General features: G+C 55.5%; 1 protein-coding gene across 1 annotated transcript; it reads right to left on the bottom strand.

Moving 5' to 3' along the window:
- Positions 1 to 508: 508 nt before the first annotated feature.
- LOC135892478 (ETS translocation variant 3-like) lies at positions 509 to 9,276 on the bottom strand. The gene is made up of 4 exons (XM_065420268.1): positions 9,222 to 9,276; positions 7,922 to 8,159; positions 4,827 to 4,942; positions 509 to 1,707 (listed from the first exon to the last, which is right to left on the bottom strand). The coding sequence occupies exons 1-4, from the start codon at positions 9,265 to 9,267 to the stop codon at positions 509 to 511; spliced, it is 1,599 nt and encodes a 532-aa protein (XP_065276340.1). The 5' UTR covers positions 9,268 to 9,276.
- Between the last annotated feature and the right edge of the window lie 17,082 nt (positions 9,277 to 26,358).

Genomic DNA, 26,358 nt, shown 5'->3' with positions numbered 1-26,358 from the left:
GTCTTTCTGCAATCTCTGTTTCAATTTAAAGACAGTGCAACATTCCCGTCCGCCAAACCCGCTGAAAAGCGCGACAGCTCGTGATGCCGACAAAAAAAAAAAAAAAAAAAATCGCATCTCCGATTGAACTGTTTAGGAAATCTTTTTCCACTGCCGCACCCGACGCCATAAAAAGAAACTATAGTCAGAGTCTTGCGTCTATAAATACTAGAGAATATAAAGTAGATTATGTCTGGAGTTCATAAGCCTCACTGGAGACTGTGGCTTGGTCTTTCTGGAGTTTGCGTAAGGCCTCGACCTCACGCACAGAAGAGGTTAGCGCCTCCCTCTCCTAACCAGGACAAGCAGAGTCTCACCTTCGATTCAACAAATTAAAAACAAAACAAAAAACCAAAGTCCTAGTCCCTAGAATTATCAAACCATTCTAGTCCCCCGCCCCCGCCGCAACATTGCTACATAAATACATGGATTCTAATACAAACGGACTGTAGCGCTTTCCAGTTAGTTCCTAGGTGTCCGATGCAGCCGTGGCTGTCACTGCCTTGGGTGGTGGGACGAGGTGCGAGGCACCGAGCACGCCATTCCAGTGCAGCTTCCCGTTCTGGTGCTCCTCTGGGGCTTCAGCCTGCCGGTCACCGTTCCAACGACGTTTCAGACGCAGTTTTGGTGGCATCAGGGCATCCTCTCTCTTTTCCTGCGCCCCGGTGTCTCCCACTGGCTCTCTGGATGGCTTCTCTCCACCTCCTTCCCCTTGCCCCTGGGATTCTTCAGTGGGGAAGTTTATTCGGGTAGGTGCTGGTGGTGCGGAGGGCCAGGACGGGGCAGCTGGCCTGGCAAATACAGCCCCTCTCTCTCCTTCCAGGCTGGTGTTTGGCATTACCATGCCAGGCCCTTCCTCCTCCTCCTCACTTTTGTCCTTCCCTTTGGCTGGTGGCTCTTCATTCTCAAGCTCCTTGTCCGCTATGGGCTCAACCTTAACCCTGGGCGAAGCAGGAGCCAGCGGGGGGGCAGTCGCCTCTTCAGTGCTTTCCAGTCTCTCTCTGTTCTTACGCCCCACAGGTGGAGGCTGTAGCTTGATCGGGAACTGAGGCTGCTCTTCGGGATGCATCTGGCACTGTAGTGGTGGCACCATGAGCCCCGGATAGCGGGGGAAAGTCCGCGGGCTCAGGTGGTAGTTGAAGACCGAGCAGGCTTGTGAATGCAGGTAGTGTTTCATTTCCTCGGGGTTGAAAGAGAAGCAGCTGCTACCTGTGAAGGGGCTGAGACCTGGCGAGGGGCTGTAGGAGAAGAGGGTTGGAGTCAGAGACAAGGCAGGCGAGATTGGGACATTTAAGACCCCACCACGTCCTGGAAGAGGGGACACGGCAAAAGGACTGTGAGGATCCGGGTAGATCCCAGGCCTCGTGAAGAGAGGCAGCATGACCTCCGGCTTGCGCTTCGGGTTATTCATGCTCCCAGGGCCCACGGCATTCCGAGAAGCCATGAGATCCACGCCACGCCGCCAGTCTGAGGAGACATCCTCCAACTCCGGCACGTCAGGCTTCCTGTCGCCGCTGTCGTTCAGAGGCTCCTGGCTGGCTGGCCCCAGGGATCCACCAGAGAACCGGCTGGGCTGGGCGTCCTCGGTGGGAGAGTGGCTGTCCAAGGGTGGGAAATGGAAGCGGGACGAAGCGGTGGGGACGGGTGGGGCACTCTGTGGGACGACACCTGTGCAAGGGAGAGAATGAGAAAGGAGGGTTAGGAACCCACGTGGCCAGGGAGGAAAATAATATAATAATAAATAATAATATTGAGATATACCTATCTTATAGAACTGGAAGGGACCTCAAAAGGTCATCGAGTCCAGCCCCCTGCCTTCACTAGCAGGACCAAGTACTGATTTTTGCCCCAGATCCCTAAGTGGCCCCCTCAAGGATTGAACTCACAACCCTGGGTTTAGCAGGCCAATGCTCAAACCACTGAGCTATCCCTCCCCCCGCCATGAGCGTACAGTGTCACGTGTAAGAGCTTCAATGGCTGGGGCTGCACCTGGAGATACTTAAAAACGTAACACAAAAGCACCACATATGCTCAGCAGTGTAATAGGTGATCAGCTGGGAGCAGCCTTAGAAACCTGCTCTTTATTCCCCTCATCTCCACTGTCAACTAATTGGTGATTTTCAGATCCAAACACGGTTCCCCTGCCCCTTCTGTCTCTCTCGAGGTCTCCTTCGCTCTCCTGTTTAACTGAGAGGCTTTTTGAGGAGGCAGCGTGCACGACAGACGTTATGCAATACAGCTTTACTGAAGCCACTACACACACCGCCGATAAAGCTCCAATTCTCACGACGGAACTTCAAACCCCACCCGTTTGTGCTTTTCCAGAATGGAAGAGATTTGAGCTCAGACGATTTCCCCAGTAATATTGCTACTCAAACAGGTTCCTTTTGCCCACCATTTCAGACAACTCCCATCGGAAGGCTTGAGAAGACCCTTGTGCTTAATATTTGCTATTGCTAACAGAAGTCTGATTAATGCAGTTTTGTGCCTGCTCTCACCTCAGACACAAAGAGACCCAAGCACCTCTACCCAGTAAAGTGCACACAACAGAGAGGAGAGAGGGGGAAATCTGATTCCAGTGCCCCAAACAGGTTTAATATCCCAACCCCCACCCCCAGCCAGGAGGAAAGAAAACAGGTTGTAATTAGACAGATGCATTCCAATTCTCCAAACTATTTTTTTTTTTTTAAATGCATGCCCCAGGGACAGAAGGGAGTGGCGGCAAACAGGAGCAGTAGTGAGCAATGTTGGGGTGGAACTGCTCAGACTTGTTGCTGTCGTAATTATAGATCTGCAGTGCAGCTCCACGCTACATTTTATATCCCTCATGCTTGGGTTCAGGGCACCTGGAAAATACATTTCTTCCCTACACGCGACACTTCTCACATGGGGGAAGCACCTCTACTTCAGTGGCGATTTCTACTCCTCCATTGGCTCCTACCCCAGGGTGGATGTTTTCTTAAAGGACAGGCTCTTTGAAACCACAGTTCTGGACTTTCATAGTTGAGGCTGCCAAATGAGGAGTTAGACGCACAGTGGTTGCACTGCCAGGATCTAGCTAGGTATTTATGAAAGTGCCCCAGTCATCATGGTAGCTAAGCACAAAGTACAACAGTAAGGATAACAAACATCTCTCTCTCAGACTATCATCCCCCGCTTTGAATAGCTGCCACCACTCAGTCTCCACAAACACTATCCCCTTTTCTGTTAGGTTGATCTTCAGCCATTCGTCAGGCCTTCTTGATGAGGTGAGCCCGGCATGGCGCTCTGAACGTGGCCAGGCGAGGGTCCCTTCTGATCCAACTTCTTGCAGCATTGAGTTCTGCAGTTTAGGCCCCAAATGTAATGGCTCCCAGAAGCGTCCCACTGATCATGTTCAACATGATCCTCCCTGATGAGCGTGGGGGCTGTTTAGGTATGCAGGCGCCATTCTACACCCACCAATGGCACTCTCATCCTTCAACATTAGAATGCATTCTTTCCTGGGGTTGTGCGCTCCCTATGATTCCAGGGTTAGCCCTCAATCGTATGAGGATCTTAGATTCCACCGCAAAACCCACCAGAGTGGAACTCAAGACGGATGGACCCTCTAACATAATTGCCGCATTAATGCTGGCATTAGCCCAAACCCTGGTGTGGAACTTATACTCAGGAATTATTGACTCAAAGACAAGAGACTCAATGCCCCAAACATCCTAATGGCCAAAACTGAAGCTTCCTGTCTAAGCACCTTGTGGCTGCCCTGTTAAACCATTGTGGATTTGGGTCACCACAAGAGTTCAGGAACTCCCGTGACTCACAAGTCAGTCAAAACCTACCACTGGAAGCTGCTCTGATGTGCACTTGATAGTAAATTCTCCTGAAAGCCAGAGCAATTTAGCCAAGAATTGTTCTGCTTGACACAAAAGGGGCAGGAACAAAGCAATCAAGGACTGCTGTCAGCATAAGAGCTGGTTTAACTGCTCTTCAGGAGAGCAGGGAGTTCTTTATCGCTGTCTTTAGGCTGTGAACATTTTGATAACATTTACATGCAGCCAGTCCCGGAGACCTCTGGACATCGTAACAGGAAAGGTCACATTTATACGGCACCATAAACGTACAGGGTGCTTTGCAAGCACGTACGACAAGGTCCCTGCAATAGAACTGAAACCTTCTATTATCAGAAGGACAAGACACTCCAATAAAACTGCGAGCGAAGCAAATCCCCAACATCCAATAAAGACAACCAACCAAGGCTACATAGAAAGCCGATATGCCTCGAGCTTGCCTTAAAGGAGGGGTCCCAAACGCGGTGCCCGAGGGTGCCATGGGGCCCGCCAGGGTGTCTAAGTGCGCCCACGTACTGGCCAGCGGATGAGCATCCGCTGAAATGCCGCCGGCAAGCAGCGTCATCCAGAGGCAACGCCTACTGACATTGCTGCTTGTCGGCGGCATTTCGGCGGATGCTCGTCCGCCGCCACGGTCCTCCGTGGCTCGTCGTCTGGCACCCGCCAGACGAAAAAGGTTGGGGACCACTGCCTTAAAGGCTGCCACGGGAGGGCAAACGGAGGGGAAGTGAACTCCAGTTTAAGTATCATCATAGTACTGACATTCCCACCATATTAGCACTGATTGCTTGGAAGCCTGGACAAATGAGAGATTGTGGAAGGAATCTGTGCAGATCGCTGGGTGGGATTTTAGCTGCCTCCCTGCACTACAGGCATGCCACAGCATAAGCTCAGCATTCCATATGCTGCCAATCAACGCACATTGATTAGGATTTGACAGGAACCCCGTTTCCAGCTTACCATTGGGCCGTATGTTAATAAATGGATAGTTGGGCATCACCAGCTTGTTGAAGTTGAACTTGTAGGTAAACCTTTTGCCTTTTGTCTTGTGAAGAATCCTCTTGTTATAATAATATCTGTCAAAAAAAAAATGAAAACACTATCAAGAGCTCTGCCAGTCAGATGCAATACAGCTTAATGTCTATTGCTTAAGCCACTCTAAGGCTTGCCTTCCTTCTACTATGTCCAAGTTTCAACGGTCTACAAAGAAATAAAGCTACTCAGAGAAGATGAGTAAAATTAAGCACATGAAAATTGAGGCTGTTGTCAGGAAAAGTTTCCAAAGAAGAATAATTCCTAACTCGTCTATAGCTCTTTTCAGCCATTGGTCTCAAAGCACTTTGTGAAGGTTAGTATCATTATCCACTTTTTACAGATGAGGAAACAGACAAAGTGACTTGCCCAAGGTCACCCAGCAGGCCAGTGGCAGAGCTGGGAATAAAACCGTAGATCCCACTGCAGTGCTCTCTCTACTGGGCCTCCCAAATGGTGAGATCAGTGACAGTGCCTCCCAACACAGGGCTTCCTAGACTGTGGTTCCCAGAGGACTTGCTGGCAGCCCAGAGAGCTGGCCGGGCACATGGTACTGGCTCGTCATTTCCAACTGCTAAATTCCATTAAAGATAGCGAAGTATGTTACTTTTCTATGGCTTCTATTCCACGTAAGCAGTAGCTGTAGTTGCCACAGGGATGTTAAAGGATTGAGAATGGGAAGGAACGTGTCCATAAAACAGTCTGGATTAAAGGAAAGCTCACGTTCTGAAAGCATATGGGAGCACCCACTCAATGGCGTCAGTGGAACTGCTGCCAAAAGTGTCACTGTGCTGTTGGAAGGTGAGGAGAGATGCCCTCAAAGGTCCTTTCCATCTCCAGCTTCTTGGATACTATAGGAGACACCATGGTCCGGGGTATGGGGCAATGGATGGGCAGTCAGGAGACCTGGATAATGTCCCAAGCTCGACCACTGAATTGCCTGTGAGCTCGGGCGAGTGACTTCCCCGCCGTGGTCTGATTTACCCATCATTGTAGCAGGAACAGTAATACGCATCCTCCTTTGATCACTGCTGCAAGTGAAGAGGAACTACAAATAGACAGAGCTGCTACTCAGCTAGCCCAGCTTCAGCCACGAAATCCAAGTGCGAGGAAATCAGCACCTCCCCCGGCCATCAACTCCAATGGGAACCCTACCTGCTTGCACCAGGGCTAACCTTGGTCCTCGGGGTCCCAGTGGCCACGTCTACACTATGAGCTTGGGGTGAGAGTCCCAGCTTGCGTAGACATGCTCTAGCTCACATCAACGTAGCACACTAAAAACTGTAGCGTAGCCACGGTAGCGGCGAGCGACGGCGTGGGTTAGCCGTCAAGTTCGCACCTGCGGGGTTAAGTGGGTTTGCACTCAGAACGGCTGCCTGTGCTACCATGGCTACACGACTGTTTTTAGCACGCTAGCCCGAGGAGAGCTAGTGCATGGCAACGCAAGCAGGAAATCACAACCCTAGCTCATAGTGTAGACCTAACCAGTACACCGAAATACTACATACGATTCACCCCCCCATCCCGTGTTATTTAAAAATCTTGGTTGTCGGCACTTTGTGTTTGCACAGATGGCAAGAAACCAAGCAGCTGGAGTACAGGGAGGGGGTGGGAAGACAAAGGTTTCCTACTTGAGGTGGCTGCTTGTGCCAGCACTGCTGATTAATCTCCCTTCAGTGAAGTTCTAAGTGCGATCGAGGAACCATGGCTAGATCAGGCAGGTGGAGTTTTTTCCACTCCCATACATCAGCTGCAGTGTTGGTGTTATTCAATTTATTGTTTCCTTCCTGTTCCATTATGAGTCTGTTTTGTTTGCTTCCTTGTTTATCTTTGCCTGCCCTGCCCAGGAGGGATCAGAGGGCACGACAGCGAGGCCCATATTATTAGCGAGGTCGGTAACACCACAACGTCTCAGAACGGAGCGCAGTGTCATTTTTATAATGACAGATCTGACCAGGCTACATCTCCCCAGCCAACAGGACTGTGCCCATTTTGAGCGGACTACTGCTTCAAACTACAGAGCAGAGATTGAAAAGCTCTCGAAGGGGGTAAATAAAACTGGTTTGCGTTCTGGTGAAGGTTACGCAGAGGGAAAGATTTCAAGAGCTAGGATTGAAGTTGGCAAGGAGAAAAGGTAACAGAACTTTACTAATAGATTCAGAAGTGCATAGTAAAAACTGATCACCACCACTAAACCAAATGACACGATTGGCCATATACTACCCTCTGTCCGGTGCACACTCCTCTGATGTCAGCAGCTTTTAGCAGATTAGAGCTGAATTTACTGCTGCAGCAGGTGCAGAAGAACACTGAGGGGGGCCAATGATGATTATTTATTATTTGTATTATTGTGGCACCTAGGGGGTCAGAGTCATAGACCAGGATGCCACTGCGCTGTGACTTATGTTTATAGATACAACCGCCAGGATAAAGATAAGGGAAATACAACTGCTGTAAAACAACTGATTGTGGGATCAAGAAGGAATCTTAATCCCATGTCTTCACCCTCTAATTCTGTACAAGTAGGAACTGGTCTTAAACAAGGGAGTTGCTTTCTCAGAAACTGTATCACTGACGGAATAATGGAATAAGCCAATGTTTTTTCCTACAACACCTCTATTACTCAAGCAGGCGTCAGAACCAGAGGAAGAGGAGAGACAGGAAAGCTCCCGAGAAGTAAATAATCCTGATTACAATGATCTTCAAATTATAAATGCAAATTTATGACATTATACCCCACAGTCGGGTAGAGGAAAAATATTCTGTTATGTCACAACCCTGTGGCCATTTCCTCCCCATGTCTGTCTAACCTTTTCCAAATACAACTGTATTAACCAACCAGATGGTCCCATAATTTTCCAAAGTTTAGGGGCAATTGCGCTGGGTATGTGTGTGTGTGTCTCAATTTCCATAATCAACTTTGTACATGAATCAGCCACATCTTCCAGCTATCCTTCCCTGTCAACCCCATTCTGACTATTTCACCCTCATCAACAACTGTTTTCAAGCATCCTTCTATTCACCTGAGGGCCCGGCTCAGCTTGTCGTAGTTCATTTGCGGTTTGCATTTCCTCCTGCCCCACAGACGCGCCACCTCGTCGGGGTCCTTGATCACAAACTCCCCATACTCGCCCTGCTGCCAGGCAATGACATGGCGGAACTCCTCCTTCTGCAGCAGCTCCAGGATGAAGTGCCAGAGCTGGATCTGACGGGAGCCGGGGCTCGATTCAGTTTTGTATGCCCACTCTGGGAAGTGATAGCCTTGAAGAGAACCCAAAGCAACAGAGTGAAATAATTAAAAGCCATTAAAACAAAAGAATACATAGCAAACTGGAGCTAGGAACAGAGCTTAGCAACTGTAAGGTCTTTAAAGCAGTGGCTGCTTTTCACTGTGTCTAGCAGAATGGGGCTGTGATTTTGGTTACGGTCTCTACACGCTACTATAGTATAAATAATAGGACTAGAACTCAAAGGTCCTGTCCAGCAGTTCCCTTGCTGTAACAATGCAATACTGCCTCCCTAGAGAAGAAAATGTGAAAAATCAACATTGTGAAACCAAACAGAAGCAAGACCTAAAGATAAAAAAAGACATTAGAAGAACAAGAAAGAATGAAAAGGGATCTTTACACACCAGACATCTTGGCCACATTTTTGAACTTGGGTGTCTAAAATCAGGCACCTAAATCCATATTTAGGCATCTGAACAAGAGGCCTGATTTTTAGAGGTTTTCATCGAATCCAGTCACCTGCCCAGCCTCTAAGAGAAAATCTTAGTCTACACCGCTTTCAGCCATGCTGACAGGTGCTTATGAATGACTGTCAAGTTTAGCTGTGCCAGAACAGTTTTCCAGCATAACTATTGGTGCAGGGTTTCCCAGATCATTGTGGACAGGGTGGTTTGGGGTTTTTCTGAGAACTGTGCTAAGCCAAACTGTCTTACGGACGGATGACATCTGTGTTACCTCTATATCAGACAGTAATTGGGTATGAAAATACTTACAAGGCATAGTGGGGCATGAACCAAGGTCAGAGATCACAAACCCTGCATGCAAAACATCCATAGGAACATGTATTCAAGTCTTAACCCAGTAACTGCTCTGCATGATTCTAAATCCAAAACTCACAGGACTTCAGACCTCACCTATACCGTAATTCCAGAGCTGTTTGATATTAACGTTGATGGCCTGATTCCCATCCACACACAGCTCTGACAAAGGGGCCTTTACAATGTCAGAACCACGTAAAGGGTTCTCAGTGTAAATGAAAATCAGGCTTTTAAGAGTTCTCACTGTGCAGAGTCTCACATTATATACACTTCCTTACCTCCTGCTCCTTCTGGCTTATCCACAATGCTGCAGCCTGCTTTCATTTTCTCCCTCCTGCTGACTGTGAAATAAAAGGAAATAAGCAACAACTATATCAATATTCAATTATTACCCACAGGACTTTGAATCTTGTTCCTTCCTGTATAAAGCTCCTTAGACAAAGTAGCCACCCCCAACCGATAATATTCCCAACTCCAAGAGATGGTACTCAGGGTTTCATTGCTATTAGCAGCCGTAATTACTAGTACCTGACTTAAAACCACACCATGTAAACCCAGCATTTAATATCTGCTTCCCTCCTGACCTGCCACTGAAATGTAAAAATGAAACACTACAGCAAGACGGGACCATGAGACAGACAAAACAAGCCAAACAGTTTGTCTTCTGTTACTAGACAGGCCTGAGTGCCAAAATACACAAGCTGCTGAGCTCACCCAGATGTACCAGCAAGAGGGAAAAAATATCCAAACATCTGAATTCCGCTCAAGAATGCACATCTGATTTTGATTTCTTTAGGTCAATTAACCCTGTGTTAAGCACTACCTGCGTGTGCTTTGCCTGATCACACAGAGCGAAGCCAAGATGTAGGCATTTCATGTTCCCAAGAATATTCTGAGGTACAGGACGTAAATACATAAGATCCTACTACCCATAGCATTATTCAAGCAAAGAAACATCAAAAAGCACTGCAAGTGTCCAGTAGCGGGGGGCGGGAGGGAAGGAATGTGCATCTCTATGCAAGTTGGAAGATAAGTGGGGGCCAGAACTAGCCCTAGATGTGCCTACACAGTCCCTTGCGAACAGTATCCACCATCAAGACTGTGGAAACTAAATCCAGTTTAAACCTTGTTTCAGCCCTTCTTAGGGATGACTGATCATTTGGTTAAAGATTTATACTTCCTCAATGAAGATTCCTGTTAAGATCTATGTTTAGAAACGGTAAAGCTAAGGAAAGTAGGGGAATGGAGGTAGGTGAGAATAAAATGTTGCCCTCTAGAAAAGGAAGAATCAGTCGGTTTCTTTCTTCTACAATAAGTTTAAAAAAACAACACCACATTGTTCCCTATAGTCTAAATTTCTAGCAGGTAAATAATGATTGGAATTGGCAGGGTTACAGAATTCATCAGTATTTAATTTATGCACATAACCCTGTCTGCTGGGGGTTATTATGGGTGCAACACCATTTTGGGGGGGAGGTATCCTATATCCTAATATTTGAACAACCATGTTAAATTTCTATGGAACCTTCCTTTGGGGACCTCGAAACATTTATATTAATGCACCCAAACCTCCCCACTGCCACCGTGGGTGGAGCAGGACAATTTAAAGTAGGTTTTCCTCTCTCCCCTCCCCCCCCCCCCAGTGTTTAAACACTCAAGTTATAGGGAGTCAGTCATTAATGAGAGAAAACCAAGAGCCCTAACAAACCAGGATTAGAGCAGGCAATTTCTCCTAACAGAGCAGAAGCTGATAAGGGCCAATCAATGGATTAACCAGCCCAGCACTAACAATACCCCCGCAAGACCCCAGCACCCTTCTCCTAATACTCACCACACCCCTCTCCCCAGGCAAGCTCCTTTGATGGGCCCACACCTTCCGTCTCCCCCAGGCCCTAGGAATTTCCTGCACCCTTCTAGTTAGTGGCTTGTCAAACCCCACCACAGTGAGCCGCCCCCAAATACCCCCGGCCAGCTCCTTCGGGACCCGCTTCGAAACTGACCTTGTCCCGCAGCCCCCAAATCACCCCATCCCCACCCAGAAACACAAACCCCGTTGGACACCACAGACCTTCACAGCCCCCCACTGCTTCCTTCTCCAGCCTCCCACCCTCTCTCCCCCCAGAGAGCCCCCCCATCCTTGCTTATATATCCCCCCTCCCCCAAGCCCCCCATGAGCCCCAGAAATCCTTCCCCATTGAGCCTTGGCCCCCTAGTATCTCCAGAGACCCCCCCAGGCTCCCCCATTAGTCCCAGGGATCCCTCCCCAAAGGTCCACGTCTATTCCCCCTTCTCCGTGGAGCCCCCCCCCGTCAACCCCAACCCCATTGACCCTCAGCCCCCGGCCCCCCGTAAATACGGTATTCCCCCGGCCCCCCGTAAATACGGTAATCCATCCCCCCCCCCGCGCCGCCTAGGCCCGACGAGCGGCTGAGGCGGCGGCCCAGGCGGGAGGCGGCGGCGGCGGCTCCGCGGCCGCCCGGGGGTCGGGGGAAGGGCGCCCCGCCCGCGCCGGCCTCACCTCAGTCCCCGGGCGGCGGCTCTGGGCGGCGGAGTCTGCGCCCGTCCGAGTGTCTGGCTCGCTCGCTCCTTCGCCTGCTGCCTCCCCCTCGCCACCCAGCCCAGCAGCCACCGGAACCGGAACCAGCGCCACCCACCCACTTCCGGGACTGGGCGCCTACACGCGCTTCCGCCCCGCAGCGGCGTCACCGCGCACGCACCGGGCGTCACCTCCCCCGCCGTGCACGCACGCACACACACACACACACAACCCCCGTCCACCCACCCCTCCAACGAGTGCCCGGAGGGGACAAACTACCCCAGAGAGCGAAGTGGGACTAGAATGGGAGGGGGAGGAGATGAGGAGGGGGGAATGGGGGAGGGGGAAGGGATGGGGGAGATAAGGGGAGGGGAATATATAGAGGGGATGGGGAAGATAAGGGGAGGGGGAATGGAGGAGGGTTAGAGGGGGAGATAAGGGGAAATTGAGGGGGGAGATAAGGGAGGGGGGATGGAAAGAGGAGGGAGAATAAAGGAGGGAGGGGAAATATACACAGGGGATGAGGGAGATAAGGGGAGGGGGGAATGGAGGAGGGTTAGAGGGGGAGGGGGACATAAGGGGGAATAGACGGGGAGATGCGGAGGGGAGGGGGAGATAAGAGGAATAAAATGGGAGGGGGAGATAAGGTAGGGGGTGGAAAGGGGTGGGGAGGGGAATATACAGAGGGGAGGGGGGAATGGAGGAGGGTTAGAGGGGGAGGGGGAGATAAGGGGAATTGAGGGGGGAGATGGGGGTGGGAGAATGGAGAGGGGTAATGGGGGGAGAGGACAGATGGGAGGAAGGAAGAAGGGGGTAGGGCAGGGGAATTTGGGACGTGGGAGGGATGAGAGGGGGAGGGATGGGGTTGGGGGGCAGAAAGAAAGGAGGGGGTTTGGGGGTTGGGATGGGGAGGGAGGAGGAAGGGGTGAGTTGGGTGGGGGAAGGGAGGAGGGATTGGGGGGAAGGAGGGGTACTGAGTACTCCAATAATGCTCTCTGCAGAAGAGCTTTAATTTAGTATACGTTTTTTGTTTTTTTTTAATGAATTCCCCCTGTACTGGTGCCCCCAGTCCCAGCCCGGCCATTTCACCCTGACAGAAGAAGGTTTGGGGCTGTTTTTCTCCATCTGATTTGCCCAGCAGTGGAAAATGCAGAGAGACTTTTCCGCTCACGTTATCCCAATGGCTGCTTTTCAAACTCTCCCCTGTGGGCCAAAGTTGGCACCTGTTTCCCGTCGCAGCACAGAGGCCGCCGTATTGAGCCAGAGGGATGTTGCGCTGGAAGTAATCACGGCATGTAACAGAACCTCACGTCTGTTCTGCGGGCTCTGATCCCGGCAATGCACTGGGACTAGGACTCCTGGAGGGGCAGCGGGGTCTAGTGGCTAGGGAACCGCCCTGGGACTCAGGTGACCTATTCCCAGCCCTGCTGTGCGACCTTGGACAAGTCCCTTCCCCTCCGTCTCCCCTCCCAGCTTTTATCTGACTGGGGGCACTTTGGAGCCCTCGCTCCGTGTCTGTGGATCTCTCTCGGTGCTACTGCCACACAAATAACAGCAATGGAGGGCTCAGGTGAAGGCCCAGCTGGAGAGGACGTTAGGAAAATGTTGCACAGGGCAAGAGCCCCATGTTAGCAACAAGGTTATGGGGGGCAACGCTAGGGGGAGGCTGGGGTCACTTTCCCCAGCATTCCCTGGTTGGGGGGGGAACAGGGATGAGAGCCTGCTAAGTCACCCTCCATGCACCAGGCTATTTTTTATGGGGGAGGCATCTGTCTAATGCTTTTAGGGGGCCCTGTCTATGCATTGCACATGGGAGTCCTTGGGGGGCAGCACTCCCAGGGGCTCAGAGTGGGGGATCCTTATTCACTAGTCTCAGGGAGCCTTTCCCTTGAAGGATCCACAATCATTTCCACAATCCCCAGGAGGCCTTTCGCTGTCCAGGGGGCGGATGGAATGCACCCAGAGCCGGGGCAGGTACCAGGCGCCATGACTTCCCCTACTCCAGGGAGCCTAGGATAGTCCCAGGGCATGCATGCCAGGGAACGGGCTGCGTGCGTGTCTCCCACGCTCTGGTAAGCGGCAGCAGCACACCCTGGGCTGTTTGCAGCTGGGCTGGCATCCAGCAAACCAGTGCTAACCCACTGAGTCAGACTGCACCTGCACCTCGCTCGGGCAGCGCTCGTGCCAGGCTGAAATAGACGGGCCAGCAAGGAACGCACTGGGGAAAGTACCTTTGGTATCGAAGCCCCAGGTGTGGTTCCATGTTTGAAGACTGCAACGTGTCCCCCAAATTCCAGCCCTTCCTCTCTGAGTGCAGAACCAATCCGCTGAGAACTGGCACGTAAATCCGCTCATTCGTTTAGTTAATTCATTTTAACGGGCCCTTTAAGAAACTCAGCACGCTGAGCCAGACCACCGTTTTCGTGTCCTGACAGATCTTAATAATGGAGCGGTGTAACTGATACGTGCTCCCTGTTGCTCCTATAATCTGGTCACCTTCTCCCCGCCCCTGTTTAGTCACCTGTTGCAATGTCCTGCTTTGTGAATTCTCCCGAGCAGGGGCTGTCTCTTTGCTATTTGTGCGATGGGGTTTGGCGGTGCCACTGCACTACGGATAACAACGACCAGCGCACAGGCCTTTCTCTGAAAGTCTCCCATCCAAACATTGACCCAACTCAACCCTGCTTAGTGTGCGAGTCACTAGGTCACCGGCATGGGGAAATCCCGAGTATTGGCTAGCAGCCCGAATGGGTTTCTCTTTCCCGCCCCGCTTTCCAGGCCTGTGCTGCGTGCAGAATTGACCAGTTCAAACTGGAGTTACAAAGTGAACAGGTTTGCCCTAGCTGCCTTGCCCCCGGTGAGCGGCCAGGGAGCATGTATTTACTCACGTCCCAGCTGATAGGAACTGTCTCTATTTAGGCACCAGCCTGTCTATTACACGCCCATCCCTGTGGGGCCCGAGTGCCGCTCAGTGACTGAGCTCGATGCTAAACCTGCAGTGATGAAGATCAAAGGTCCTATCAGGGACAAGTTCCTCACCCATCCAGTCTGCACCTAGGGGCATGAACGGCTGCATTACATATAGCTCCCGCCATGCCCTAGTGTCTACAGCTCACGCCAAGTTAAGCAATAGCTGCAAAGCGACACCGATACACGCACAAGACCAGCTCTTGGCCAGGAGGATGGGAGGTGGGATTTTCACCTCTAGGTCACCGGTTCAAAGCCAAACCTGGGACACTAGCAAACGGAAAGCCATCTGGACGCGGGGGCCTGTTGGGTGGCATGAGCTGCCGGGTCTCAGGCTGCTTCTGCGCAAAGAAGTAGCCACCCACCACTGCAGCTGTCGCTCATTCACCCGCTTGCTGGTGACATCTGCATCGTGTTCTCTGTGGCTGCGGGACAAGTATCAGCACCGCAATTGTCCCTGGGCCATGGAGACGGAGCTCCTCTCTAGATGACATCTCTCCAGGGCCAGAGGGCAGTGCGACAGTGTAGCTTGCTCTAGTGCCGGCACTGTGTCCCCCTGGGCTGTGCGCAAAGCTAATTTAATTTATAAGACATGGGTCAAATCTGCATAGGGTGACCAGACAGCAAGGGTGAAAAATCAGAACGGGGTGGGGGGGTAATAGGAGCCTATATAAGAAAAAGACCCAAAAATCGGGACGGTCCCTATAAAATCGGGACATCTGGTCACCCTAGATCTGCAGCTGGCAAAAATCTGCATCACCCCCCACTGGAGTCGATGGGCCAGATCCCCAGCTGGTGTAAATGGGCATCACAGCAGCAAAAGGACAAGGCCTCTGCCAGCCAGAAGAGCGGCCCCAGTGTGTGTGTGTGTGTGTGTGTGTGTGTGTGTGCTGGGTGGGGGGGAAGAAATTGGGCTTGTTGATTTAAACCTGTTCGCCCAGAGCACCCTCCTCCCCAGCTCTCAGGGCATCCTGCAAGCAAGCCCCAGGGAGGGGAGAAATGGCACAGGCTTCCTTGTCTGCAGCGGGAGCCTTATTACAACACTGGCTCTGATGATCACAAGGTGTATTTCGTGCAGTGTCTGCAGGCCCCAGCTGAGATCAGGGCCCGCCAGGTGCTAGGGGCCACACAAACGCGCAGTTCCCGGCTCGTCCACACAGGCAGCTACTCAGGGAATAACTCCGTGTGTGGCCAGGCCCCAGAGACAGTTCCTGCCCCGCGGAGTCACCGCTTGAATAGACAAGGCACATGAAGGAAGGGGTATTCTCCCCATCGGGTAGCGCGAGAGGCCCAGTGTGTGCCTGTAGTTATCACCCAGACCACACGGTGGCGCAGCTGTACCACGAAAGAGACCCCCCCAGGGCTGTGTGGGGAGCTACACCTCACTCCCCTGGATTTGTGCAGCCCCGCCTGTGACGTTCTATGCAAATTATTTAATGGGGTCGTTTGCATATATTCAGATTAATTTGCAGATCACCCACACAAATTCCGCCTGCAAAGAAGGCAGACGTTTTAAACAGGGAGAGCAATTCACCACGGGGACAACTGATCTGGGGGCGTGTTGGATTCTCCATCACGGACCGGTTTAAAATCCAGATGGGGTGTTTTTCTAAAAGCTCTGCTCCAGGAATTGCTCTGGGGCCAGTCCCTGGGCTGTGCTGTATGGGGGGGGGGGCGGGGGGTCAGAGTAGATGATCATGCTGGTCCCTTCTGGCCTTGGATGCTATGCAAGGGGCTTGGCAGCTATGGGGTCAGGCAGGGTGAAGGGGGGGTAAATGGGGGATGGCTTGGTGGGTGCTGGGGCGGATGCTGGAGGGTGTCGTGGATGCTGAGGGGTCAAATAGCTGGGGAGGGGTCAGGGGGTGGTTATTGGGGTGGGGGGGATTCTGGGGTTGGTGGTTGTCTGGGAGGGGGTCTGCAGGGGCAGGGGCTCTCTGGGGGAACTGGCTGTGGTGTTTTGGGGGAACAGAGGCCTGTGGTCGGTCTGGGGTCTTTCTGGAGCAGGGGTCTTTTGGGGGCCTGGCTGAGGCTTTTCTGGAGGCTGGTGAGAGTCACTTTGGGGACAGGGGTCTCTGGGGGGGGCAAGGAGTTTAGTCGGGGTCCCTCTGGGGGAAGCTGGTACTAATACTCAGGCCCCCTCACTGCTGCTGCTGCACCCGAGACGCAGGTTACCCTTTCCCTGCTCAGATCCAGAACTGCTCCCTCCCTCCAGCTCAGCCCCGGGCGTGAGACTCTGATGGAGCCACGGGCAGGCTGACCGCTCTGCCCGAGATGTAAGTGACATGTGAGGCGGCAGAGACTTGGCTGCCCTGAGTATGCAATCCCACAATTTCACACACACACCCCACGCTCCCCCCTACCATTCTCCTGACCCATGATTCCCTTCCCTTTAGTCTCACCAGCCCTCGATACTCAGCCCCATCCAGACACAGGGTCCCCTCAGCGGAGCGCTGCTTGTTGCAGAAGACAGGGCAGCTAACACGAACCACATCTGCATCCTGCATCGCTCTGGCAGGAGTGTGCCAGGCGGCAGCACTGGGCCACAATAACCAACACCCCCTTGCTCCCCAGGGCCATCCCCAAATTCTCAATGTTCCCACCAGCCGGGAATCTGTCTTTGCCCGGCAGCCATGAAAGGCGCTTCCGGCATTGCCAGCTCCCATGAGCAAAAACCTCAGGAGCCAGATGGATTCAGGAATCCTGATTTTGCAATGCCTGGAGCTGGCGAAACTGCTAGTGATTTGTGGGGGCCTCCGATTTTGGGCACCCAACTTGCGACCCTTTTCCAGGGGATTGATTGTCAGCGGGCAGGGGGTTTGGTACTCACTGAAAACCAGGCCCCTTGAAGGCATCTCAGCTCACTAGTCATGTTGGACAATCTCGGTCTGAAACAACAAAAAAGAAAGTACAGCTCCTGCTACGCTGATGGAGTGAGTGACGGAGGACGGGGGGGAGGAAAAGCAAAGATACAGCAGTGGGGAATTGCAAGGTTTCCTCTGAAGACTCAGGCAGCCAAGTCTGAGCCTCAAGAACTCAGCAGAACAGCCAGCCAGCTGTAAGGTCTCTGGGGCAGGGACAGTCTCTTTGCTCTGTGTTTGTACAGCGCCTAGCACCATGGGGTCCTAGGCCAGGATTGGGGCTCTGGAGCGCTACCGCAACGCAGGGAGTAAATAATAATAAAAGCAACAGCGGACCCATCCCTGAAGTCAAAACTTCCCCTGCAAAGGAGCGCGTCTGCCGATTCCCTAGATGACACGGCTGACCCGACCCCAGCAAGAGCTGGTGAAGTGACTCATGAGCACTAAACACAGCCAACCACGCACACCGAAAGAGGAAGCGTGACTTGGCAGTGCAGGCCCTATCCTCCGCCGGCTTCCCTCTGCTCACCCTCCTTTGGGGAGGTGCCCACAAAAATCTCAACAAGGGTTGGGCTGGTGGTGAGCTGGTACCACTGCCAACGTGTCCATCTTCGTCTCTCGGATGGCAAGCGCCTTGGACCAGGGACTGTCTTTTCATTCTGTGTTTGTACAGCACCTAGCGCCACGGGGCCCTGATCCGGGGCTGAGGCTCCCCAGCCTATCAGGAATACAAATACGTAACACGCTGCAAAATTACAGGCTAGGGATGGCCTTTTCTTGGCAAACACCTAGGGCTTCGGAGCTGAAGCGTTTATTCAGCCGCAAGGATTGTGAGATCATTAGTATCGATATATAACTATTTAGAATTATTGTAGGAGGGGGGGCAGTCTCTGAGCGTGGCATGCCACTGCAGGCCCTGCCTCAGTTTCCCTTCAGGTTCCCGGAAGTATTCCACTCACGGACAGAAGTCTTTTAAACAATACTCCCCCTCTCTGGGGGCCTCATTTATGAAACATAGTCCAGCTCCCAAAAGAATCCCCTTTTCAGCAGCTTGAGTTACACCACCACATCTGATCCAATCGCTCTGCCGTGTGGATGTACCCCTTGAGGCCAAGAACTTGAGATTCCCAAAAGGGTGGGTGTCAAGAATATCCGGAGTGATCCTCGTGAATTCTGGCCGGGATCTCAGACCTCTGGCTTCAAAGTTTAAACCAAGCTCTGACTATCCGAGCCGAGGACGAGACCTCCGGGTGGGGGCAGATTATCCCAGCTCTGGTACTGCAGCGTTCTCCCCCCTTCCTCTGAACCAGCTGGTTCTGGCCACGGGATACTGGGCCGCACGGATCTGGGTCTGAGCCGCTCTGGCCATTCCTACGTTCTTCCAGCTGCCATAGCGAGGGCCTTGGTTGGTCCTGAACTTTCCGGATTGTTCTGGATGATCTTTACTCTGGTTCCTGGGCCATTTCAGGTGCAGTCACAGTCACATCCTCCTGCTGGTTCTTCGCTTTGGGACCGTGTTCTTCTGTTGCAAGATGCAAATGGAAAGAGTCACTCGCCGCCCTGAGGCAGATCTGACCCATGAAGAGGGGCGGCGGGGGGGGGGGGGGGGCAGGAAACAGCCACCCGCTCTCCGGTGCAACACACATTGCAGAGCGCACGTGAAAACCGGGGCCCCGCCTGTCAGATCACGGACTCGTCTACTCACACTGGGCTGCCGGGGGAGGTCACACCTTGACCAGAAGCGGAGGCGCCAGTCACTGAACCCGGCGTGGGGAGGCTGCCCACAAACCTGGTGCTTGTCCCAGACAGGGGCCCCCGGGGGGAGGCAGCACCTTCCACCGCAGGGGCCGTGTACAGAGCGGCAAGCCAGCCACCGCCACGGGCTCTCACCATCCCCCACGGCCCAGCCACCCCCTCTGCCCCGCCTGGCATTAAAGCCTAGGTAGGAGGCTCATATGGGGTGTGTGTGTGTGAAATGAGCTGCCAGGTCTCAGCACGGCTAACACCAGCCACGGCGGGCGGCCACTCCCCCAAGGAACTGGGAATCCAGGCACCGAGCGCCAGGCCCAGCCCTGCGGTGGGGTGAGGACCTTGCCGGCCCTGTTCCGAGGCGCTGAAGGACAGGGCAGCCCCTTGTGCGGGATGAGGGATCCCCGAGGGTGGCTCTAAGTGGTGTCTCTGCTGCAGTGACCCTCCCCAGAGCCTCAAGGACTTGGGATTGGAAGTTCCACTCCCCAGCTTGTATCTCCTTCCGCTCGTATCTGGCTCGTATCTTTGCACTGGCCTCCCCGCTCCCCTCCCCGATGGTCTATATGCTTCTAAAAGCCTCCACTTGTTACTGTCACACAAATCTTCCCACCCCCACTTAACCCTGCCGGCCCCTCCGCCGCACTCCGGGCCTTGAGATGAATTGCAGCCTCGGCCTCGCCATCTGTCTCCGAAAAACCTCCCTGGATTTGCACGGCATGTTAAGGGAGGTTGGGGAAGGACGACTCAGATTCCCCTGAATTCAACTCGCCTCCAGTGCAATACAGTGAGAGGGAGAGAGAGAGAGAGACTGCTGCCCTCTGCTGAATGGAATCAGAACTGCTCATCCATGTGTCATATGCCCTGTACTGCAATCAGCTACTGGGGATTCTCTCCCCTCACTCAAGTGGCAGTGGCTGCAATTTTGGGAGCAGCAGGATGTGAATTCTGTGCTCCCTCTCATCACAAATTCCCAAGTGGCCACAGCCTGCAGCTAACTGCAAAGACCAACCCAGCGCCGGGCCTGGGAGCTGGAATCTATTGTGAGCCCAGCAGGGCCAGCCCAGCTCTGGGAGAGGGAGCCAGGGTCTGTTTTGGCTCCCTGCTCCTCCCAAGGGTGGTTAACGAAGTCCCACAGCAGAGTCAGAGTCTGCCCTTGGTGACCACTGTGCAGCCCCACTGGGGAGGGGGACAAACACAGCCCAGCCTCTCACCCCTAGCTGGGGCTGGGGGAGCTGCATGGGCTCCTTTTCTTTCTAGCCACCCCACTGGTCTCTCCTCTCCACCTCAGGAGCGTCTCCCAGCACTAGTGAGTCCAGGGCAGGTCGACTTGCCCGTCCCCTCTGTGACCCTCTAACATCCCTGCCGGCCCCGAGTAACATTTCCCCCCCCCCCCCCATGCTCTCCCCCAGCACCGGGTAAACTCTCCATGTGCTGGGCTCAGCCTGAAACCCAACACGGCTCCATCCGGATACGGTCTCTGCTCCGACTGCTCCCAAGCCCTGGTCTGGGGGCGGGAGGGGCCCCAGCCTCCCTGGGACCCTAAAGCTCTGGCTGCCAGAAGGCAGGAGTGGAAGCCGGGGGCGGCACTGCCCCTGGTAGGGTTACTGCCGGAGACAGGACCCTGGGCCAGGCGGCAGCGCCGATGGGCCGTTCCCACCTGGGCGTTGGGAGACGCAGCCTGGTTGCAATGGGAACCTCGCACCTTTCTTTGGGCGCCTCCTGCTGGCTGACCACAGCCCTTCCCCGCCCCCAACAGACAGGGATGAGCTCCTAGGGGGCGGCTCCTTTTGGGGGGGGGGGGTGCGTGGCCCAGCCGCGGACGCCTGTCTCCGGGGCCTCACAACCAGCGGAATTTGTGTGCAGTGCATGACGCTTTACACCCCCCTCCCTTGCATGCTCCAACCCCTAAACCCGCTGCCCTGGGTCCCTGCCACGTCCGTCCAGCCTGGCGTCTCTCCCCCCTGCAGGTCTACAGCAGAGCTGTATTTGCTCAGCTGCAAGCAACCACACGCATCCTCCCGCCCGCGCGTGCGAGCCCCAGCTGGCGGAGCAGGTACGAGGCAACCTCGGCCGTGCAGCACCAGGCGGGAAGTCCGAGGTGGCGCCACGACACACTTACCTCGGGGTGGGCCAGCTTCGCGGAGCTATTCTAGGCCAGCCGGGTGTGGTTTGCGCTGCTCGGCGCTCAGGCGAGCTTGGCTTCTCGCTTTGCTAATTAATGCTCAGCTGGGAGCTGCCTACGTGAACGCCAGGTGCAACCCGCCCCCCACCCCCACCCCCGGGCAAACGGCTCCGCTCCCCCCTGCAGCCTTGTGGCATCACGCTGCACCCACGGGCCTCCGCAGGGCTGCACTGGGTTGGTACCTGGATGGGAGGCCGCTTCTGCTGCACGGAGGGCTAGTGGCGAGACTGGCCAAGGGGGCGGGGGGGCGTTCCCTTCTGACTCAGTGATGAGCCCAGCGGGTGCTGTGCTGCAGGGAGCGGGGTGGGGGGCTCAGTAGGGGGCACTCTCCCCTCTGAGGCAGGGCTGACCCCAGTGCCCCAGCATGCACTAGGGGGCGCTGTGCTGCAGGGAGTGGGGTGGGCGGGTCAGTAGGGGGCGCTCTCCCCTCTGAGGCAGGGCTGACCCCAGTGCCCCAGCATGGCACTAGGGGGCGCTGTGCTGCAGGGAGCAGGGTGGGGGGCTCAGTAGGGGGCATTCTCCCCTCTGCGGCAGTGCTGACCCCAGTGCCCCAGCATGCACTAGGGGGCGCTGTGCTGCAGGGAGCGGGGTGGGGGGCTCAGTAGGGGGCGCTCTCCCCTCTGAGGCAGGGCTGACCCCAGTGCCCTAGCACAGTGCTGGACTCAAGTCCCAGACTGGTGGCTCACCTAGCCCACTGAAATGCAGCTACCTCTGGCGTGCAGTTAACCGGAGCTCCACACAGCAGCGAAGAGGGATCCCAACTGAAAGTGCAGGCGGGACAGGGGGAGGCAGAACATAAGTGCCCGAGCTGGGATTTTGCCTGGACGGCAGGATTCACCCCCCAACCGCGGGGCTTAGACGTTGGTGCCCCTCCATCCTGCCCCTCATGCCGTACCAGTCCTGCCCAAGTTATCTGGTTCCGAGCCGCTAGGGCTTGTGCGCTGCGGGGATGCTTGGCTGGGGTCGTCGCGCCGGAAGCTGCCGATTCCAGCTGGCAGAGGCCCGCAGAGATGCTCATACGGAGGAGGTGCAGCCGGCGGGCAGAGCGACGGCTGGTCCTCTGCTCAGTAATCACCCTGGCGAATAGAGGCCCACGGAACCGCTCTGCAGGAGGAAACCGCTGGGCTACGGCAGGGGCTTCAGTTCTGTGCTCCGGGCAGGGGTGAAGCAGTGGGGAGAGCAGTTAAAGTGTCTCTGAGTCACTTCCATGCTTCCTCTCGGGGTGCGGCGGCCATTATACTGTCCCCACGAGGGCAGAGAATAGCCAGAGTACAAACGCCCTCCAGCCACGCTCCTGCTCACCCCCTAGTGGTCCTGGGGAGCCGGGAGTAGCCACAACACAGTGTGCTCTGGCCAGGCCTGCGATCTGCCCCCTTACACCCGTGGCTGGAAGCCGGGTGGGTGTGGCGCCCTGACGCCCACTTCACACTGGCTGGGAGGACCCCTGGGCAGGGGGAGTTCTCAGGGGTCAGAGCAGCCTGAAGGAGCTGGGGTGTAACTGAGAATCAGGCCGGGGCCTTAGCAGAATCACCCCGTGCTCATGCAGTGACTCATAGACAGGTGCCCAGAGTAACTCCAGTCCCCGGGGCAGACCAATGCCCAGGATGCTGCCTAGCAATGAGAGAGTCAGGGTGACCGGGAACCCCAAAGCGAACTCTGTCACCGTCACCACGCCCATCACCAGGCTGTACTGAACAGGGCTGTGTGCACCGCTGCCCTCTGCTGGCTGGAACCAGCATTGCTCACCTGTGTGTCATAGGCACTATACTGAAACCAGCTTGTGGAGATTCTCTTGACGACTCCACAATCCCTGCAGAATAAGGGGCGGTGGGGAAGATTGGGCTGGAAATAAGGGAGTTGTCCCAAACTCTGCTTCTCTTGCCCCCTTCAAGGTTTGGGCCCTCAGCCCCTGACGTTCCCCAGCTCAATTAATGGCCCCCTGGCAGCAGCGCAGTGGGTAGGAGCTGGTCACGAGCTTCCCTCCACCCTGGCGCTCTCTCTCCCTTGCACACTCACACGCATATTGGCCTGGCCGCACACACTCGTGCACCAGCCCCCCGCGGCCTCCTGCCCCCCCCCCGCCCCACTCCCCCCACCCGCCGTCATCCCCATCCCATGCAGAATCCAGCCTTTGCGGTCACTAGTACTGTCAGCCTCGCCCCCTCCCTGCTCACCCCACCTTCGCAGCATCCTCCTCTAACCAGCAGGGGCGGTGGGAAGCCGCAGGCAGAGGTTCCTCTGAATCCACTCCCATCACCCCCTCTCCCTGCCTGCCCCGCAGGCTACACGCTCTCGCTGTCTCCCCCAGATACACACGGCTCTTGCTGCAGCAGAAGCACCGGGGTTTCGTGCTGCCTGTGTGGGATCCCCTGGCCCCAGGGGGCTGGTGGCTGCTGCTCAGATCCCAGCGCTGGGGCGTTTCGTGTCGCTCGGTTAATCCTCTTATGAAAAATGCAGAACCCGGGCTCAGGACGCGGCCCAGCGCCACCGAACTCCTGGTTCCCGGCGTAACAGCTGCTACGCAGTAGCCCTGCTAGACAGAAAGGGCAGCCCAGTGGCTGGGGCTAGCCAGGGACTTGACAGACCGAGGATCACTGCTGCAGATACTGGGCAAACGCATCGAGGCCCAGCTCCTCGAAGGTATTTAGGTGCCTAACTCCCCTTGACACCAATGGGTTCTGTGCCTCAGTTTCCTCATCTACGAATTGAGGCGTAAGAGCCCCACCCAACCTCCCAGGGGTGTTGTGGGGATAAATACGTTAAAGATTCGTAGGGACTCAGATGGGATGGGGGACCACAGAGGTGCCGTAGCTAGACAGACCCATGCTTGGTGGATTTAATTCCTTCCTCAGGCCAGACTGGTGTCTGGCCTCCTGGGCAGAACAATCCAGAACAGACCAAGAGCCCGTCATCTGAGGAGACCCAGGAGGGGGCTGTTTTGATAACACGATCCAGATTTTCTGGGCCCGTCTGCAAATCCGGCTCCTAATGGGGATTTGCTCACACCTGGTACGTTAATAAAGGTGCTAATCAACTGGAACAGAGTCCGGCAGGGCACCAGGTTGCTTGTGACCAAGTCTAGAATCTCCTGCTGACGTGCCGGGATCTGTCTCTAGCGCCCGCTGGCCCCGGTTCTGCCGCCCTTCCCCGGCCATTCGGTACTGAGGCTGCTGGACACAGACCCACTGTGGCTTTCTCTGGCCTCCGGCAGGGCGGCGAGTTATATGGGCCCGTGGTACCCGGGCTCCAGCAATATTCAGGGCCCGGGGGCCCGGCTCCACCAATGTTTGGGGCCAGGTCTCTCCCCCGGTCCCACCTGCTGCCCCTGAGTGTCCCCCGGCCCCCACTTGCTGCCCTCGGGCCCCTGACCCTGCCCTTCGCCTCGGACCCTTCCCTTTTCCGGCGGGACCCTCCATCAGCACAGGGGGCCCCCCTGCCCGCAGTCACCGCTCCTGCCCCACGCTAGGCAAGGGGCAGCCACACCCCCCATCCCCAGGGAGGCTACAGTGAGGGGCAGCAGCAGGGGAGGAGGCGCACATGTGATGGTAGCCCCCCCTGCCCCCCACCACAGGGCAGGCGAGGGGGCTTCCTGGACCTGAGAGGGGCCCTAGGAGCACTTGCAGTGACAGTGGTGTGGGGCGAGTGTGCTGCCGGGGGGGAGAGGACTGGGGGGGAGGGGGGAGGGGGGAGTCCTCCTCTCTGGCCCCAGCCCCGGGGCAGCCTGCCTGCACCCCCAAACTCCTCATCCCCAGCCCCTCCCCACAGCCCACACCCCCTGCCCCAGCCCTGAGCCCCTCCCACACCCCAAACCCCTCATCCCCAGCCCTCATCCCCCCGCACCCTAACCCTCTGCCCCAGCCCTGAGCCCCCTCCTGCATTGTGAACCCCTCATCCCCGGCCCCACCCCACACCCAAACCCTCTGCCCCAGTCCTGAGCCCCTCCCACACCCCAAACCCCTCATCCCCAGCCCTCATCCCCCTGCACCCTAACCCTCTGCCCCAGCCCTGAGCCCCTCCCACACACCAAACCCCTCATTCCCAGCCCCAGCCCTCATCCCCCCACACCCAAACTCTCTGCCCCAGCCCTGAGCCCCTCCCACACCCCCAACCCCTCATCCCCAGCCCTCATCCCCCTGCATCCAAACCCTCTGTCCCAGCCCTGAGCCCCCTCCTGCATTGTGAACCCCTCATCCCTGGCCCCACCCCACACCCAAACCCTCTGCCCCAGTCCTGAGCCCCTCCCACACCCCAAACCCCTCATCCCCAGCCCTCATCCCCCTGCACCCTAACCCTCTGCCCCAGCCCTGAGCCCCTCCCACACCCCCAACCCCTCATCCCCAGCCCTCATCCCCCCGCACCCTAACCTTCTGCCCCAGCCCTGAGCCCCCTCCTGCATCATGAACCCCTCATCCCCGGCCCCACCCCACAGCCTCACCCCCGCACCCCAACCCTCTGCTCCTGGGCACCACCAAACATTATACAAACCTGCCGCCCCAGCCTGGGCTGCCCAAACCCGGCCCTGGAGTTCAGCAGTCAGGGAAGAGACTGGATTATCTCGTTGGCGGGGAAGGGCGAGGGCCAGGCCGGGCTGGTGCAGTGGCAGAACCGGACCTGGGGCAGCAAAGCCAGGAACTTGGCTTCATTTCTTTTTTCGCTCCTCCAAGATTAATTTTCTTCCCCACCTGGCTGAGTGCAATCTCTCCCCCTAGGGAACGTTTCACAGCATCGCTCGCTCGCTCCGCCAAACCACGAACGCACCGCGGCTCACAGGCACAGACTGCACAAAACAGACTCTCGCAGTGGGCGGGCAGAGACAGCAGGGCCTAGCGGTTAGAGCCCCGGACTCCTGGGTTCTATTCCTGGCTCTGTCACTCCCTCACCTGGAGGCTGGTCACATCCCCGCTCTGCGGGTGAAAAGGGACCCATGTAACTGTATGTAACCCACTGGGGAGGGGGAATTAGAAAGGCCCCCTGGAGCTGACCCACAGAGGCTATGGGGCCGTTTCAGTGCCTGGCTATAGAGATGTGATTCCTTAGCTCAAGATGTAGCCGCTCATGCTTTTAGCTGTTGGGTCCCTGGTTCAATCCCTGGCCTAGCAGCCATCACATAAGCACTAGGGAGG

This window comes from Emys orbicularis, chromosome 20, assembly GCF_028017835.1.
Source record: "Emys orbicularis isolate rEmyOrb1 chromosome 20, rEmyOrb1.hap1, whole genome shotgun sequence".
Classification (NCBI taxonomy): Eukaryota; Metazoa; Chordata; order Testudines; family Emydidae; genus Emys; species Emys orbicularis.
Note: the sequence above shows the minus strand (reverse complement) of the source record. Positions and strands in the feature narration are given on the sequence as shown.